The sequence below is a fragment of the Coregonus lavaretus genome (genome assembly GCF_964263955.1).
Source record: "Coregonus lavaretus genome assembly, chromosome: 27".
In the NCBI taxonomy this organism is placed as follows: Eukaryota; Metazoa; Chordata; class Actinopteri; order Salmoniformes; family Salmonidae; genus Coregonus; species Coregonus lavaretus.
In genome coordinates this window covers 34799654-34817606 of record NC_140014.1, presented here as the reverse complement: position 1 = coordinate 34817606, position 17953 = coordinate 34799654, and the positions used below count along the sequence as shown (strand labels likewise).

The 17953-nt window shown below is 42.2% G+C and overlaps 1 protein-coding gene across 1 annotated transcript in view; it reads left to right on the top strand.

Annotated features, from left to right (window-relative positions):
- The window catches only part of LOC311102542 (leucine-rich repeat transmembrane protein FLRT2-like), a 41673-nt gene extending 31862 nt beyond the window's left edge, over positions 1–9811 (top strand). The window contains exon 3 of the mRNA XM_084143914.1: positions 5698–9811. Coding sequence (XP_084000040.1) covers positions 6250–8292 — 2043 coding nt within the window. The 5' untranslated portion in view covers positions 5698–6249 and the 3' untranslated portion in view covers positions 8293–9811. The remainder of the gene's footprint in view (positions 1–5697) is intronic.
- The last annotated feature ends 8142 nt before the right edge of the window (positions 9812–17953 follow it).

Here is a 17953-nt window from a genome sequence, read left to right as displayed (position 1 = left end):
ACGGCGTAGTGTGTTACCAATTGTTTTCTTGGTGACTATGGTCCCAGCTGCCTTGAGATTATTGACAAGATCCTCCCGTGTAGTTCTGGGCTGATTCCTCACCGTTCTCATGATCATTGCAACTCCACGAGGTGAGATCTTGCATGGAGCCCCAGACCGAGGGAGGGTGACAGTTATTTTGTGTTTCTTCCATTTGCGAATAATCGCACCAACTGTTGTCACCTTCTCACCAAGCTGCTTGGCGATGGTCTTGTAGCCCATTCCAGCCTTGTGTAGGTCTACAATCTTGTCCCTGACATCCTTGGAGAGCTCTTTCGTCTTGGCCATGGTGGAGAGTTTGGAATCTGATTGATTGATTGCTTCTGTGGACAAGTGTATTTTATAGAGGTAATAAACTGAGATTAGGAGCACTCCCTTTAAGAGTATGCTCCTAATCTCAGCTCGTTACCTGTATAAAAGACACCTGGCAGCCAGAAATCTTTCTGATTGAGAGGGGGTCAAATACTTATTTCCCTCATTAAAATGCAAATCAATTTATAACATTTTTGACATGCGTTTTTCTGGATTTTTTTGTTGTTATTCTGTCTCTCACTGTTCAAATAAACCTACCATTTAAATTATAGACTGATCTTTTCTTTGTAAGTGGGCAAACGTTCAAAATCAGCAGGGGATCAAAAACTTTTTTCCCTCACTGTAGCTACCCATTTAAATAAATCATAACAGCACACGCTCCCATCTGAAGCTGTCGTAATGAACATGTTTGACAAAAATGTAAAAAATGATGTCAGAGGAGCAACGTTGAATAGTTAATTTGATCCATCGCCTACAGAGAGAGTCCTCTAAGCAAGCTGGTCCTGGGTCTCTGTTCACAAACACAAACAGACCCCACAGAGCCCCAGGACAGCAACACAATTATACCCAACCAAATCATGAGAAAACAAAAAGATAATTACTTGACACAATGGAAAGAATCAACCAAAAAACTGAGAAAATGCTACCTGGCCCTAAACAGAGATTACACAGTAGCAGAATACCTGACCACTGTGACTGACCCAAAATTAAGAAAATCCTTGATTATGTACTGACTCAATGAGCATAGCCTTGCTATTGAGAGAGGTCACCATAGGCAGACCTGGCTCTCAAGAGAAGACAGGATATGTGCCCACTACCAAAAACATCTGGTGGAAACAGCTGCACTTCTTAACCTCCTGCCTAATGTAGGACCATATTAGTGACTCATATTTCCCTCAGATCACACAGACCCACAAAGAATTTGAAAACAAACCTAACATTGATGAACTCCCATATCCCACACTGTGCCATCACAGCAGAAAGATGTGTGGCCGTTGCCATGAGAAAAGGGCAACTAGTGGAGCCCAAACAACATTGTAAATACCACCAATAGTTATCTGTTTCTTTACCTTCCCCCACTATCGTACTACAACTACTTACACATAGCTGCATAGCTGATAATATAACACTTGAAATGTCTTTATCTTTTTGAAACCGTTGTTTACTGTTCATTTCTGATGCTTTGTTTCTACTCAATTTTGTTTATTGTTTATTTCACTTGCTTTGGAAATGTAAACATATGTTTCCCATGCCAATAAAGCCCCATTGAGTATAATTTGATAGTGAGAGAGAGAGAGAGATTACAGAGATCCACAAAGAATTTGAAAACAAACCCAATTTTGATAAACTCCCTTATCTACTGGGTGAAAAACCACAGTGTGCAATCACAGCAGCAAGATTTGTGACCTGTTGCCACAAGAAAAGGGCAACCAGTGAAGAACAAACACCATTGTAAATACAACCCATATTTATGTTTATTTATTTTCCCATTTGTACTTTCTTACAACACTGTATATAGACATAATATGACATTTGAAATGTCTTTATTCTTTTGGAACTTCTGAGTGTAACGTTTACTGTTAATATTTATTGTTTATTTCACTTTTGTTTACTATCTACTTCACTTGCTTTGGCAATGTTAACATACGTTTCCCATGCCAATAAAGCCCTTAAATTGAATTGAATTGAATTGAATTGAGAGAGAGAGAGAGAGCGAGAGAGAGAGAGAGCGAGAGAGAGAGAGAGCGAGAGAGAGAGAGCGAGAGAGAGAGAGAGAGAGAGAGAGAGAGAGAGAGAGAGAGAGAGAGAGAGAGCAGTGGCAGTGGGGAGAGATCGCTATCACCTGAATTGATTGCAGTAAACGTCTCCCAAGGGTTTCAAGGGGAAAAGGCAATTCTTGCATTAGCAATAAACTATAGTCACTGTGGCTGGGAGATCAGACCGCTTTATTGGGAACAGCGCGCTGCGGCTGCATTCGGGTGTACGCCGGGAAGGGTTGGGAGCCAAAAGTCCCCCGTTCTTCGCCTAATGTAATCATTTAATCTTTTGAAGGCAGCGCGGAACTCCGGGGCGCCTCTGAACCAGCCGGAGAGGCAAAGGACTGCTGCTGGGGCATCGTACTGCGGATAAGCTGAATTGTTGCCTGGACCCGGACCCAAGTGGCCAGCATGCCCCCCCCCCCGCAACACCGCCCACCTTCAGGGAGTCTCGGACAGAGTCGCTAGGACCGCGGAGTACACCCGTCAAGATGTGGAATCGCAGCGTTGCCTGAGAGCGTAAAAGCCTGCGCTGGGTGTCATTTACTGGGGGGAACTGACCAGGGATAGTTCACCATGCTCAATGGATATACAGTAAAACGGCTTTCAGCATCCCAGAAAAAGGTGAAGTAAGAAGCATGACTTTGTTGTTCAATTGCCCGTCTTACTGGTAGCCTATACGCTATCCTATGTTTTATCGCTGACATCTGGAGATGCATGATGAAATACCTACTATGCTGTCCACTAGGGATGTAATAGCCCTGCGATGGTAAATATACATATATTTTAAAACTTTAAAGGGGCAGTCTGCTGTTGAAACAATAACAGAGCAAATACCCGCCACTGATTTGGTAAAGAGCTGAAGGATGGGGCTGGACTAATGTCACCACTCTCAAATTCATAGACAGAGCTATGGATGCAAGGACTGACCATCCATGATATATCAATTATAGTTTCAACCATGTTTTGAGGCTATACATTGTTTCTTTACAATTAAATTGTTTACAAGCAATAGAGTAAAACAAGCTTATATTTTGAGTTTCGGTGTGGTATGACAGTTGAACTAAGCTCATGATGAGGCATTCATAACTTATATTATTTAAGTATCAATGGGTATATATCATTCATTTAAAAGTCTAAAAATTGATATAGCAGTCGCAGATTGCTGCTTTAACTAAAATGTAATTAATTTGAATTTATGCATGTGTTTTAGGCATACATATTATGTTTATTTTGAAATGGAAAACAAGCCTACAAAACTAACTGCATATTTTCAACAACATCAATGTATATTTTCCCGTTGTATTTGAATAAGACACTGCAAGTGAGCCGTTTCAGACAGTAAATCTCTTGGCAAGTCTCTCCCTATTTTCCCCTCTTTTTGCGCAGCGTTTGAAATTCACCTGCGGTCTAATGACAAATTGGGAACGGTGAGGAACTTTTACCTACGCTGCTGCTGGCAACTGTAATCAACCTTCAAATTGATGGTTATGATTGAGACATCTGCCTAGATTTTTACAGACGTTGCCGAGGCTTCACCTGGGATAAATAAATAGTTAGGTATCCAGTTAGAAGCTGATGATCCATGTTGTGCAGTCTACCATTCGTTGCGGCGGAGGCACACCAACTAACCTCCTTGTCAGCCAGGCTTCTGATCCTCCTGCCCTGACAGGGTAAACAGTAGAGAGTTACCTTACATCATCAGATAATGTCTTGACCATTTTGGATGACATTTGAGGAAATGACAGCCAGCCATGTGTAATATCATTACCTGTCCCCCTTTATGTCTTATCTACCTTTATAATTAATGTGGTCATATCTGAAGATCAGTCCCAACAGCTTAAAAAATTGATACCATTTGAGGCGGCAGGTAGCTTAGTGGTTAAGAGCGTAGTGCCAGTAACCGAAAGGTCGCTGGTTCAAATCCCCGAGCCGACTAGGTGAAAAATCTGTTGATGTGCCCTTGAGCAAGGCACTTAACCCTAATTGCTGCTGTAAGTTGCTCTGGATAAGAGCGTCTGCTAAATGACAAAAAAAAAGTTGCATGGTGGTGACATTGTCAATTATGGGAGGTGGGTTGCACATGTATTTGTGACTGCTTGAATACAAACTGTATTGGTCCACTTTAGTGTATTCTTTTACACTCTCTTTTATTTGCATAACAAGTTAAAGATGTCAACTCTCCATTGTATGTTTTAGAGCATAATCGTCATGAACTGCATATTTAGGCCAATCAACTTCACTGGAGTATTGTGTCTTGTCTTGTGACCTTGTGCACACAGTACCTCTTCCTTCAGAGAAGTAGAAGTCCACATCGATCTTAGTTTCCCTCCGAACAGTAGACATTTGTCCAGTTTTATCTCTGTTGACAGCCCATGTTCATCATGTCCAGCTTTAGCTTCAGTTGCAAGTTGCTCTTCCCCCTCTAACGAAAACAACTGAATCACAACATTTTGAATTTAAATATAACTGTTTTTACTGATGATTCTGTGTATCTCTCTCTGTATGTAAGAGCTGTGTTATGAAATGTCATTCTTCATGTCATGTGCATCTCTCTCTCTCTCTCTCTCTCTCTCTCTCTCTCTCTCTCTCTCTCTCTCTCTCTCTCTCTCTCTCTCTCTCTCTCTCTCTCTCTCTCTCTCCTTTCTTTGTCTCTCCCTCTTTCTTGCTCTCTCTCTGAATCATTACCATTGGAGGACTGCTCTGTGCTTCCGGTGAGTGCAGTGGAGCACAGCTCTGTCCATCACTGTGGCATTTGACAGATTAAACACCTCAATGCCCTCTACAAGTTTGACTGCACAGAGCCAGTGATCTCTTCAGCATCACTCACTTCACGACTCAGCGCTCATAAGACATTTGGCAGCTCGTCTTTATTCCTGACTCAATTTACTTCATTTCTTTATTGATCTATTTATTCATTTAGGTATGCATTTGTTTTTCTATTTGTTTATTTTGCTCTCTCTCTGTGTGTTGATTTCATTCAGCATTTATTGTCAGCTTCAGCACATGCAGTACAAAATTGTGCTATGAATAAATTTTTAAAAGTTAAACATGCACATTGATAATGTGCCACTCCACACAATTATGTTTCCATTGTTGATTTTGATATTGCCCCAATTGGATGAAACCTACAATGCTTTACTGAAAATTTCATAGACACTTCTACCTGTGATTTATTTTTACAACTATGTAATTACAGATCACAATTACCAGCTATTTTCATGATGCAATTGCATTGTAACAATGGGTTAATACTATTAATTACAATTCTTCTTACGCTGTACTTTCTAATGTAATTACACCGTAAGAACACTGTAATGTAAGTGATATCTTATTAGTTTTACAACAAGAGCATGGTTCAACATCCACCTTTTATATAATATCCACTGCTGCAGGACATGTCTGGTGAGGAATATGAAATAAGTGTGTCTGTCAAACTCATTACCAGTCTGTTCTTTCCCATTTACAACTCTTCACTTTGTCGTTGAGGTATTCAAATTAAAGTCTTCCTTTCTGTTCACATAGAGGAAACACATGCATTCTAAGAAAGAACAGCCCACTGATTTCTCTATTTGTCTCTTTGAAATAGGCCTCTGGATCCAAATTTCAAGTCCAACGGAGGCTGCATCAGTCTGGGCCCAGCCGTGTGTGAGGTGAAAGAGAGAAACAGCAAGAGAGAGAAGAGAGAGTGAAAGAGAGGAAGAGAAGGAGGAGGGAGGGCTCGCCGATGATAACCCTGAGTGTACGTTACACGGCTCTCTGGTAGCCACCATTTTAAATTGGCCCTCACAGTGCTCCGCGGCGGCTGACTGAGAGTGAAAATGTGATGAGATTTTCTGTCGTCCCCGTAGCAAGCGAGCGTGGATGGAGGCCGGCGAAGGAGGCGCATTGCTTAATGAGACCATTGCTCTTGTGTTGGGAGGCTTAGGACAGGCAATTACTGAGGGATTACCAGCAGAGGCCTCCTCCAGCAGTGCTGCTGCTGCCTCTCCACCACTGCTTACTGCTGGAGCAGGGAACTAAGCAGACACAGCTGGTTACAGTTGGATTTTTACTATTTTTGTTCCTATTTTTCTTGTGGTGGTTGTGGGTTGGAATTTGTAGTTTTTCTTACGACTGTCTGTCTGTCATAGTTTTCATAATGGATCAGTCAGGGCGTGTGTGGAATAAGGACTGGGTCTCTTTCCTCAGGCCGTGGATACCCATACTGCTGGGCCTGCACATGCAGTTCTATCGGGCGTCCGGCTCCAGCTGCCCAGAGGAGTGCCGCTGTGACAGGACCTTTGTTTACTGTAACGAGAGGAGCCTGGCCTCGGTGCCTCTAGGGATCGGAGAGGGCTACAAGACCCTCTACCTCCACAACAACCAGATCAACAACGCCGGCTTCCCCTTGGAGTTTCACCACGTAGCCTCCATGGAGACTATCTATCTCTACGGCAACCAGCTTGACGAGTTCCCCATCAACCTGCCCAAGAATGTGCGGGTGCTGCACCTGCAGGAGAACAACATCCAGACCATCTCCCGGACCGCACTGGCCCAGCTGCTGTGGCTGGAGGAGCTACACCTGGACGATAATTCCATCTCCACGGTCGGGGTGGAAGAGGGGGCATTCAGAGAGGCCGTCAGCCTCAAGATGCTCTTCCTTACAAAGAATCACCTGAGCAGCGTCCCTATAGGTCTACCGGAAGATCTCAAAGAGCTGCGATTGGACGAGAACCGGATCGCGGTTATCGCAGAGGAGGCGTTCAGGAACGTGACAAGGTTAGAGCGCCTCCTGCTGGATGGGAACCTGCTGACAGACGAGGGTGTTGTGCCCGGAACCTTCCAGGACCTGGTGACGCTCCGGGAGCTGTCGCTGGCACGGAACTCCCTCACCTACCCGCCCCCGCTGCTCCCGGGGGACGTTCTGGTGAAGCTGAACTTTCAGGATAATCAGATGAATGAGATCCCTGTGACGGCCTTCGAGGGACTGAGAAGGCTAGAGAGGCTGGATATTTCCAACAACCAGCTGCAGTCCCTGACACAGGGGGTCTTTGACGGCCTCGTCAGCCTCAGACAGCTCACTGTTCGGAACAACCTTTGGCTGTGTGACTGCAGCATTAACTGGGTCATACTGTGGTTAAAGTCCCTGCCAACCTCCCTCAACGTGCGCGGCTTCATGTGCCAGAAGCCTGAGAGGGTCCGTGGCATGGTAATCAGAGAGCTGAACACTGAGCTGATCCAGTGCCCTCGCAGCACCACGGCTTCCCCGCCGCCCATCCACCTACCCCCCACCTCACAAGGCCTCACCTCCCGCTCCCCTCCCTCCTCCACAGACTCCCCATTAGACACGCACTCGCTCTCTCCCCCCTCCAGGCTCCCCTCCCCACTCACACATCACCCCCCTCTCTTTCCCTCCTCCTCTCCCAGAGACGGGGAACAGAGGACTAACCTGCCACCTCTGGACCCAGAGCGGGAGACCCTACAGATCAAGTTCACCATACTCAACGGTTCAGCCATCCACGTCAGCTGGGTGGCCTCCTTCCCTGTCACAGCCTACAAGGTCACCTGGGCCAAGATGGGTCCTAGCCTGTCTGGAGACACGGTCCGGGATAGGATGGTGGGAGGGGAGCACCGGGGCATACGGCTGGCCAACCTCGAGCCTAAGTCCACCTACCGGATCTGTGTCATCCCCTTAGACGCGTTCAATAACTACCGGCCCAAGGATGATACAGTGTGTTCAGAGGCTGTGACTAAGCCGGTCTCCTATGGTCCAGATAATAATAAAGGACCGTCGTGGCCGGAGCAGGCAACCCAACAGGACCCCAGCTCTCCCTTCCTCCTGGCTGGCCTCATTGGAGGCGCTGTGATCGTTGTCCTGGTGCTTCTCCTCAGCATATTCTGCTGGCACATTCACAAGAAGGACCGGTCATCCTCGACCAAGTGGAAATACAACAAGGGCAGGAGAAAAGACGACTACGGAGAGGCAGGGACCAAAAAGGATAACTCTATACTGGAAATGACTGAGACCAGCTTCCAGATAGTGTCCCTGAACAACGAGCAGCTCCTCAAGGGAGACTACAGCATACAGCCCATGTTTACCCCTAATGGGGGCATTGGCTTCAGAGATTTCCCTCTGGGGAACAATAGCACAGTATACTGCAAGAACAATGTTCAAGCAGACGCAGACTTTTGCCATGCATGATGGTTTTGCATAACAGAGTGCTATAGAACCCCCTTTGTATTGACAAATACACTTAACTACGTACAGTACCGTATATATTTCATAGACCCCTGTGTCTACAATGTAATTTATACACCGGCTGGACTATAACGTTGAATTCAGCTACCTTTTATATTCCCTTAGTTAAAATGATAATTAATTTATAAGTTATTTTTTTCTTGAAGTTGTGTTACTCAGTTCTGTGCAGGCAGATTTCTCTCATCATTTTATACTCAGTTTGGTTCTGATTTGAGCTCCATAACCACTGGGCCATTTTGAAGTCATATGATAGCCAGAGTGTACTCATTACTACAAAATTTGCCTAGCCAGTGATGAATTTACCATGCACGGTGTCCATAACAGATATGGCTATCCCATGTGTTGGCAATGGGAATTGAAATAATTGGGGGGTTATGTAAATTAGACTTGCTGTGGCAACTCAATGTAACAGGGAGAACCAATACAAAACCAGCCATTCAGGAAATTATATTTGGAGAGAAATCTTTTCTCACAGTAAGGATTTGAGAGAGAGAGGATGGGAGGGACGGAGAGAAGGAGGGAGAGAGAAAGAGAGAGAGAGAAATAGAGAGAGGTTGGAGAGAGAGAGAGAGAGAGAGAGAGAGAGAGAGAGAGAGAGAGAGAGAGAGAGAGAGAGAGAGAGAGAGAGAGAGAGAGAGAGAGAGAGAGAGCATAATCTGTGCATTCAAATATACCACAAGAGGGCAGAGTTTTTCATGATGGTCCATTAGTCATTACATTAACTTCTTGGACATTGCTTAGTACTGAATAGAGTTTTTACCGATGTCGTCGTGCTGTAGTGAGTGACATCTCTCTCATCTTCACATATCACAACAACAAAAAACAGAGAGAACTGTTGTTCTAAAAGCTGCACGGATTCCTGGGTTCGGAGTGCTGATCTTGGATAAGTTTAGCCTTTTAGATCACATTGAATAATAATTAAATGGAAAGGAGGGACCTGATTCTAGTTCACCTCTCCTACTCTGGAATGCTTTATGAATACAAGCCCTGATCCAAGTATTTCTCTCAATAACAACCCACTCCTATGTTATTGGCCAGTTGTCTTTTACCACAACTTGGATATAGAGTAGAAGTAACTGAGCTTTGTTGAACCTTTTGATTGTTTCTCAAGCTGTTGAAAGATTTGTTTTCTCATGGACTTGTCTCTGAAAATCATGCACAAGTCATACGTTTGCATCTTACGCTTTCCATAAAGTAGAATGACAGCGTAAGGAAACTGTACTTTTTGTGATAGTTGAGAATGAAAGATGAGTGTTAAACGTATAGCAGAATTTACTGGAACAAGCACATCTGTCCAGAAAGTTGGAAAGCAACTATTTCAGTTTTTGTTTAACAAAACATTATGTTATGGTATTATATTATATGTGCCTTGAAATTATCCGCTCATAATGTAGTCTTTTGAATCCATGTTTTTGCACAAATGTGTACTGTATTGTATATACATACAATTGACATTGAATTGTTGTTGAAAAAAACTCTTGCCTGGTATTTGATGATTTATTTCTGTCTTATTGCTTTTCTTTTTTCTTTTACCTCACTTTCAATTCACTTCACATTTGATCTCAGAATGTTCCTGACTTCTTAGATAATAGGAAATCAGTCTCATTGGATCATTTTAGAGATTTGATCCATGATGCTACTGTCTTCTCTGGGAGAAATACACTAATTATGTAGAGAAGCTATAACGATGCTTTGAGTTATTTTCCACCAACATGTCTCCACAGGTCGCACAAATTTCGAAGGGACTTTACATGTGTAGGCTGGATAGTTAAGAAAAGTCTGAAACACTGAATGTTACCCTTGAGAACCAAGTCTGGGGAGAAGATACTGCAATTTGTTTGTTACTAAATTAATTATGTTCCATATCAAATCACTTGTTAAGGGAATGTGGAACATTGAGGGGTTCCTTTTATATCTCTAACATTCCAAAACCACATACAGTCCTGTAGTAAATTGCATCCCTAATCCTCAGACATTCAGTCAACCTCTGACATTCTGTTTCATGAAGCTTCTATTTTATAATTTATTTACCAAGACTCTAGTCTAGTTACATGTCAATGGACATGTTGTAAGGCAGAACTTCTTCATTCAGAATTGATACCTTGGCCAGACTACCCACACTGAAGGGCACACAGACTAGTAGCCATCTTTGGCTCTCTGACACCTTTTCTACTGAAGGCTGCAATTACATGATCCAGTACAGAACCAGGTCATGGTTCTGCTGTTGTCCATTAGTCTTGTGTTGTGAGTCTGTGTGTGTGTGTGTGTGTGTGTGTGTGTGTGTGTGTGTGTGTGTGTGTGCGTATATGTACACATACTCTCTTGTGATTCCTCTGAGAGCAGAGGACTAAAAGAGGGCTATAGATAATATACCGCTCTAAATTACCTCTAACCTCTGACCTCTAACCTATGTTCCTCGTGGGCCTGGTGGATACAGTAATCAGCATTTAAACTCACACTTCTGTGCCCTCCAGTTGTGTGGTCATCTATAAAAGAGCTCAACTACCAAACAAATACTCCCTTTCTGGGGAGTCCAGTGTCCGTGAATGAGATACTTTTATGAGGACATACATTATTTAAAGATAGTGTATACATACAGTATAGTGTAAGTGTGGTACCTTGTCCAGGTTTTCCATGGTCCTAGTGTGGAGGAGACATTGAGGGATGAGTGTGAACTTTCTCTAACTTTCGTAAATCATGCATTGCTGTTAATGTAATAATATCCACAGAAGTGTTTGTTCTTCATACATATCTCAAGTAAGATTTCAGCCCTTGGTGAGTGTACTAAACCTGTGATAGAGCTCAGTTTCTGAACTAAGAAAGTCTCTCACATTCTGTATCCACACAGTGGTGACCACCTCTCCTCAATCTGTAATGCCTTGGAGCGCCTATCAACTGAAGCTTTATGTCCTTGATTGATCCACTGTTTAATTTGCTTAGATTTGTTTCTGGTTTGAACGTTATCGTGTCAACGGCTATTTTCTGGACGATACGAAGCACAGACAGGCTACTGCATGGCCATTATAAATACCTGGGAGCAACTATCAGTTTAGAGTTTTATATGCTCAATTTCCATGGTATACTTACAATCAAAGTGCATGCAATCATGTTCGCTATGCTTACAGAGGGTGTGCTTAGAGTTAGTGTTTTCAAGGACAATTTTCTTTTTGTTTTAAGATGTATTTTCTGTTTTGGTGGGTGAGTCACGGCACAGAATTATTCTAGGACAGTTTAACTACTATTTAAATGAAAATAATCTAGTTTAAACGCATCTTATTACCTAATATGAGTAAAATACTTATCTGTTAAGTTGGTCGTATATCAATCAAATAGCATTCCCATGCGCTATATTAGTGTGGCTATTACCACAACCACAGAACAAATATGTCATATACAGGCAGCACATGGGAATAGCATATTGCAGTTTAATCTTGGAGTCTGCAGCTTATCGACTCTGTATTTTAAATGTATAAGTGATCATGTCCTTGGTTGCCCATGGCCCTCCCTGAACCACAGTAGCTGTGCTGGCCAGACAACTAATAGGCTGGCCACTGTTAACTTGACAGCCTGATTCTCTCAGTACCAGAGGGTCACCGCAGGGTGAGACATCACACGGTTGACACTGAGGTCACATCCCAACTGACACCCTATTCCCTATATAGTGCACTACTTTCAGACTCTGGTCCAAAGTAGTGCACTATGCAGGAAGTAGGGTGCCATTTGGGACACAGGGTCTTTCTTAGTACCAGAGGGTGAAACAGAACACTGTTGACACCGTAGTTTACACTTTCCTCACAATGTGGAGAGAGAAGATGCTTAGGAATGGGGGAGGAAAAGAGGAAAGGGATCGATTGAACATACGTTGTGATAAGTTCCCTTGGGAGAGGGACTGTTCAGTTGAAGAGATTTACCTCTCTGCTCTGCAAATCACTGCAGTACCAAAATGGCTGGGGTCGCTGGTTGGTTGTATACTGAATAGCACCATAGTCCCTAGTGCACTAATTCTAGGGACTAGAATACCATTTGGGATGCTGATTGGCTGTTTCTGTTCCTGCTGTGGCTTGGATTTCTAGACAGCTTAGAACAGGATGAGGGAGCAGAGGTCCAATCTAGTAACTGACTAATAACTATGGAGGTTTTGGCAATGTGTAGAAAACAATAGTAGTGGACTATCCCTGAAATCAGTCCTTAATGCCTGGCTGCAGCACCTGGCTATAATGGTCCCCAGCTCAAAGGAACATTAGTGTTGCAGCAGCTGGCTATAATGGTCCCCAGCTCACAGGAACATTTGGGCTGCAATAACTGGATATTTTGGTGCCCAGCTCACAGGAACATTTGGGCTCCATTCCTCATGGTCATTACCATGGTCAGCTTCCATTAAATTAAACACACACACACACTGGGGGCTGTTTCTAATGAGTAAGAGACCCCTGAATGATGGTCTCCCAACTCCCTGATTCAGAGGTATAATTATCGAGCATACACATACACACACGCACACACACACACACACATGCAAGCAGGCACACACGCACACACACACACACATGCGCACACACACACACGCACGCACGCACACACACACACACACACACACACACGCACACGCACACGCACACGCACACGCACACGCACACGCACACGCACGCACGCACACGCACACGCACACGCACACACACACACACACACACACACACACACACACACACACACACACACACACACACACACACACACACACACACACACACACACACACACACACACACACACACACACACACACAGGAGAGTATTGATCTAAGGGGCTCCACTGGATTATGAAAAATGATTCCCAGCCCTAATGGTGTTTGGCCTGAGATAGACTGCCTCTTATTTTCAGAGCAAATAAGGTGCAAACGTTAGCAGAAAATAAAAAATCTGTGTTAAATGCTGTCTGGGGTTGTCCTTGCGTCTTCCTGCATTGATTAAGCCCTAAAACCGAGTTATTGTGGGGTATACACTACCGTTCAAAAGTTTGGGGTCACTTAGAAATGTCCTTGTTTTCGAAAGAAAAGCAATTTTTTTGTTTCGCCCATTAAAATAACATCAAATTGATCAGAAATACAATGTAGACATTGTTAATGTTGTAAATGGCTATTGTACAGTGCAAACTGTCTCCAACCAGAATGGAAAGAGGAGCGGGAGGCCCCGGTGCACAACTGAGCAAGAGGACAAATACATTAGAGTGTCTAGTTTGAGAAACAGGCGCATCACAGGTCCTCAACTGGCAGCTTCATTAAATAGTACCCGCAAAACACCAGTCTCAACGTCAACAGTGAAGAGGCGACTCCGGGATGCTGACCTTCTAGGCAGAGTTGCAAAGAAAATGCCATATCTCAGATTGCCCATCTTTAATATTTTCTTTTTATTGGCCAGTCTGAGATATGGCTGTACAATAGCCATTTACATTAACAATGTCTACACTGTATTTCTGATCAATTTGATGTTATTTTAATGGAAGAAAAAATTGCTTTTCTTTCGAAAACAAAGACATTTCTAAGTGACCCCAAACTTTTGAACGGTAGTGTATACCCCACAATAACTCGGTTTTAGGGCTTAATCAATGCAGGAAGTTTGCGCTGTTCTGTGAAGGGAGTAGTACACAGCGTTCGAATAGCCTTCATTTCTCAGAACAAGAATAGACTGACAAGTTTCAGAAGAAAGTTATTTGTTTCTGGCCATTTTGAGCCTGTAATCGAACCCACAATTGCTGATTCTCCAGATACTCAACTAGTCTCAAGAAGGCCAGTTTTATTGCTTCTTTAATCAGCAAAACAGTTTTCAGCTGTGCTAACATAATTGCAAAAGGGTTTTCTAATGATCAATTAGCCTTTTAAAATGATAAACTTGGATTAGCAAACACAACGTGCCATTGGAACACAGGACTGATGGTTGCTGATAATGGGCCTCTGTACGCCTATGTAGATATTCCATAAAAAATCAGCCATTTCCAGCTACAATAGCCATTTCCAACATTAACAATGTCTACACTGTATTTCTTATCAATTTGATGTTCTTTTAATGGACAAAATAATTGCATCTTTTTCGAAAACAAGGACATTTCTAAGTGACCCCAAACTTTTGAACGGTAGTGTATATGCTTTACTGACGGATGTTTTCTTTGGGAGAGGACAATTTAAGTTACTTTGCAGCACCACAGGACTGTGGTTTTATAATTGCTGTCACTAATCATGCAAGTCAATCAGAAACATGCTCAGACATTTATCCTAATCAAGGACACGTCTGATCTAGCTGTAAGGCATCCATCCGCTGAGATAAAATATGGAGAATATGCACAGATCAAAGCTTTTTATCCCATTTAAAATATAAAATAATTCAGATAATTTTTGAAGTGAATTCAATCTAGTTGCAATTAGTATACAGTAAATAATAGCAGAGCGTATTTGAGTGTGAGTATTAGAGACATTGCTGACTGAGATAGGCCTACGTGACATTGACACAAATCCTCTATTTCCCCCTTCTATGAAAGTTGGCAACCAAACTTCATTGCAGTTTGACTTCATTTGACCTTGACACCATTGACTGTGAGCCTCTCTCCTCTTATAAACTTTAGCCCCCGCAGTGAGGCTGTGTCCATTCTTACCAGATTGTGTATATGTCTGTGTGTGAGTGTGTGTGTGAGTGTGTGTGTGTGAGTGTGTGTGTGTGTGTGTGTGTGTGTGTGTGTGTGTGTGTGTGTGTGTGTGTGTGTGTGTGTGTGTGTGTGTGTGAGTCCATGCGGAAGAGGTTAGTTATAAGATGCCTGGCTGGGAGAATGTGTCATATTATCTTTAACAATAACGAACTAGAGGGGACATTACTCATAACGTTGGCTCCCACCCAACACAGTCTCTCCACCTTTCCTTCATTAACGCTACCGTTATTGCAGGCTTCATGAAAAATTGAGCTCACCTTTCAGAGAGGATTTTCAACCACTTTATTCATCAAACTTCATATCTGCTGTTCATTCTCGAGTCAAATAGCATCATATGTGTTAGAAATGAATTAGAAATTAGAAATGAATGTAATATTTGTGCCTCAATACAGGTGTTATGCCGTTCTATAACTGTGAATGGATGACTTTGGCATCAGCGTGCCACTCTTGATCACCAAGCTGTCCTGAGTGGCTCAGTTGGTAGAGAATGGCACTTGCAATGCTGAGGTTGTGGGTTCGATTCCCAAGGGGGACCAGTATGAATGAAGATGTACTGTTAGTCGCACTGGATAAGAGCATGTGCTAAATGACTGAAGAGGTGCTGTGAGATTTGGATAGAACCAGACCCTGATAGAATTCAACCCTGGATAAAACTAGAGCCACATAAAACAAGCTGCACTATACAAGCAAAACTCAGTTTGGAGTTCTAATGACAGGCTTCTTGGTGACATAAGTTCCCCAACACATTGTAGTTAGAATGCAAAATGTTATTGTTATGGAAAGCCTGGCACCAACATGGTGGATGCTTTGCCAAACTCTGTTTATGTTAATCACTATGACTGGCTCAGGATAGCGCCTCTTCAGCTGGATAGACTAGATAGAGTGTAATATATTAACAAAACTGTTGTGTGTGTGTGTGTGTGTGTGTGTGTGTGTGTGTGTGTGTGTGTGTGTGTGTGCGCGTGTGCGTGTGCGTGTGCGTGTGAGAGCGAGAGAGAGCGAGAGAGAGAGAGAACTAGAGAGAGAGAGAGAGAGAGAGAGAGAGAGAGCGAGAGAGAGAGAGAACTAGAGAGAGAGAGAGAGAGAGAGAGAGAGAGAGAGAGAGAGAGAGAGAGAGAGAGAACTAGAGAGCCACCCCAGTGGTGGAAAAAGTACCCAATTGTCATACAAGGAGTAAGAGTAAAGATACCTTAATATAAAATGACTCAAGTAAAAGTGAAAGTCACCCAGTCAAAAATTACTTGAGTAAAAGTCAAAAATATTTGGTTTTAAATATACTTAAGTATATTAAAGAACATAATTGGTTAAGGAAAACTGTGATGAATAAAAAAGTATATCAGTTTCATTTAAGGACCGAAGGATTGACAGCAGTCCCATATAGATGGCAAAATAGTTGGGAAGAGATTTTTGACGTACCGATCCCATGGCATAGTGTTTATGAACTGATACGCAAAACGACACCGGATTCAAAACTTAGAATCTTTCAATTTAAATTATTATATACAATTCTTGCTACTAATAGAATGTTATTTATATGGGGGATACAGTCTTCCCAGCTCTGCAGATTTTGCTGCGAAGAGACAGAATAATTAGATCATTTGTTTTGGTACTGTCCATTTGTAGCTTGTTTTTGGACACAGTTCCAGGAATGGCTAAAGGGTTGCAATATTTCCCTGGAGCTAACCCTGCAGATAGCACTACTGGGTGATCTGAAAAGTCATAGTCAATCGATCAATAACATAATAATACTATTAGCAAAAATGTTTATTTTCAATTCACAATCTGTAGAAACAATGAGAATAGAAAGGTTCAGAACTTTTGTAAGACATCACAGTACAGTTGAAATATATATGGCAAATAGAAATCCTATATGGATGGTGGAATTGAAGGATGGGACTAATAACAACTAACAACAAACAATAACAAGATAACTAATAATGTAGGCACGCTGTGTCCATAATAAGTGTATGGGTTGTAGGTTGGGAGCTTTTGTGAAAGAGCACAGTTAGAAAGATATGGCATATAGAAGCAAACCGGATGGACATCATGAAAATGATCGGAGAGGTTGAGAGTAGAAGAAGTTCAGGAGAAAGAACAAACAAAATGTAATTATTGTAAAATTGACTGTGTCCATAAAATGTATATAGTGGGTATGGGCTGGAAGTAGAGGCCTAGGCGTTGTTGCTCACTAGTTTACTCCAAGTGGGGAAAGGGTGGCGGGGTTCGAAAGTAATAAAGGGGAATATATATATATTTTTAAGGATATGGATGTGTATGTATGTATGCATGTATGTGGGTGTGTATGTGTGTGTGTATGTGTGTATATGTATATGTGTTTGTGTGTATATATATATATATATATATATATATATATATATATATATATATATATATATATATATATATATATATATATATATATATATATATATATGGGGGATTGGAAGTGATGCAGACAATTACATTGATGGAAGTTACAATCTATCTGCAATAAATAACAAAAAAAAAGTATAAAAAGTAAATGTAATTGCTAAAATATACTCAAGCATCAAAAATAAATGTAAAAGTATAAATCATTTCAAATTCCTTAAATTAAGCAAACCAGATGGCACCATTTTTCATTTTTTATTTACGTACAGCCAGGGGTACACTCCAACACATAATTTACAAACGATGTGTGTTTAGTGAGTCCACCAGATCAGAGGCAGCAGGGATGACCAGGGTTGTTCTTTTGAAGCATGTGCGTGAATTGGACCATTTTCCTGTCCTGCTAAGCGTTCAAAATATAAAGAGTATTTTTGGGTGTCAGGGAAACTGAATGTTGTAAAAATAACATTATTTTCTTTAGGAATGTAGTGAAGTAAAAGTCAATGTTGTCAAAAATATAAATAGTAAAGTAGAGTACGTA